The sequence below is a fragment of the Saccopteryx bilineata genome, chromosome 1 (genome assembly GCF_036850765.1).
Source record: "Saccopteryx bilineata isolate mSacBil1 chromosome 1, mSacBil1_pri_phased_curated, whole genome shotgun sequence".
Lineage (NCBI taxonomy): Eukaryota > Metazoa > Chordata > Mammalia > Chiroptera > Emballonuridae > Saccopteryx > Saccopteryx bilineata.
Window position 1 is genome coordinate 346,039,764 of NC_089490.1, and position 1,815 is coordinate 346,041,578.

At 46.4% G+C, this 1,815-nt stretch overlaps 1 protein-coding gene across 1 annotated transcript; it reads left to right on the forward strand.

The window, feature by feature from the left end:
• Positions 1-506: 506 nt before the first annotated feature.
• On the forward strand, positions 507-1,478 carry LOC136319578 (olfactory receptor 2AT4-like). The gene has a single exon (XM_066252773.1). It carries the CDS (start codon positions 516-518, stop codon positions 1,476-1,478), a length of 963 nt encoding a protein of 320 aa, XP_066108870.1. The 5' UTR covers positions 507-515.
• Positions 1,479-1,815: the final 337 nt, after the last annotated feature.

Consider the following 1,815-nt stretch of genomic DNA (forward strand, 5'->3'; position numbering starts at 1 on the left):
AAATCCTGGGAAAATCAACCCTTTCTAATTCGTTGGTGGTGATAGTGAAATCACTTAGTAGAACTTTAAGCAGGAGCAAAAGAAAAGACAGTAATGTAAGGATTTAAGAGCTCATCTAAGGTCTGATGCCCAAAAGATAGTGTGGGACATGGAGCAGACACGGGCCAGGAAGAAGCTCTCTCAATGCATGTAGCACAGTTGTAACTAGGCAATTAGCTGTGTGATTGGCTTTTAAACATACCATCCTTTAGTAGGCTTTAAGCAGAGGCCTTGAATGCCTTGTCCTCCTTCTCACAGCCTTGCACATTGTATGCACTTACTAAATGACTAATAGGAGAAGGAAGGAGCGAATGGTGTGTTAAGTTGAAAGAATCAATATTGGAGGGCATTACCAGTTCTCTAAACTTGGTCATAAATGATTTAAACTGTACAGAATTCTCACTCCAAACTCCTGGTTTCTCTGGTTTCCAGGTGTTCTGGCTGCCTGTCACCTTGTTACACAGCTCTGTTCCCCCATGGATGGCACAGCCTGTAATGTGTCAAAAGATTCTTCACCCCTATTCTACCTTGTAGGCATCCCCTCTCTCCAGGAGTTCCTCTTTGTCCCTGTCTTTTTCGTCTTCCTGTTCTTCTACCTACTCATCCTTGCAGGTAACACCCTAATCCTGGTGGCCGTGGTTGCAGAGCCCAGCCTCCACAAGCCCATGTACTTCTTCCTGATCAACCTCTCTGCCTTGGACATCCTTCTCACTACTTCTACTGTCCCCAAGATGCTGTCCCTACTCTTACTTGGGGACCATTTCCTCAGCTTCCCTGCCTGTTTCCTGCAGATGTATCTCTTTCACAGTTTCTCTTGCTCTGAAGCCTTCATCCTGGTGGTCATGGCCTATGATCGCTATGTGGCTATCTGCCGCCCACTGCACTACCCCGTCCTCATGACCCCACAGACCAATGCTGCTCTGGCAGCCATTGCCTGGCTCACCGCCCTTCTCCTGCCCATCCCAGCAGTGGTGCAGACATCCCACATGGCCTTTGACAACATTGCTCACATCTACCACTGCTTCTGCGACCACCTGGCTGTGGTCCAGGCCTCCTGCTCTGATACCACATCCCAGACCTTCATGGGCTTCTGCATCGCCATGGTGGTATCCTTCCTGCCCCTTCTCCTGGTGCTTCTCTCCTATGCCCGCATCCTGGCCTCAGTGCTTCACATCAGCTCCCGAGAAGGACGCTCAAAAGCCTTCTCCACCTGCAGCTCCCACCTTCTATTGGTTGGCACCTACTACTCATCCATTGCCATATCCTACGTGGCCTACAGGGCTGACCTGCCCCTTGACTTCCACATTGTGGGCAATGTGGTGTTTGCCATCCTCACTCCTGTCCTCAACCCTCTCATCTACACACTAAGAAACAAGGATGTCAAAACAGGCATTGCCAAAATGGCATGTCTCTGGGTCAGGGCATCTGGAGACCTTTGAACCTTAAGTGTAGTTAATTCTGCTCCCAGGATACCAGTGCACTAAGAACAGGGAATGACATGAAAACATTATTTGAGGGAAAGATTGACTTATATAGCAGGGCCAAAAATATGCCATTGGGATTTTAATTTCCATTAATGATAGGCTAGGTTATGAAGTCAATCCTTCTATGAAAAGAAAGACAATGTCAAATAAATAAATATCCAATATATATTTTATAAAGTGCTCAACCTCTTTAGTAATAGAAGTGCAAATTGCAACAACAAATAGATACCACTAGAAACCACTTAGACTGGTTAAAATGTCAGCTAAAACATAAGAAGTGTCTTCTTAAAAG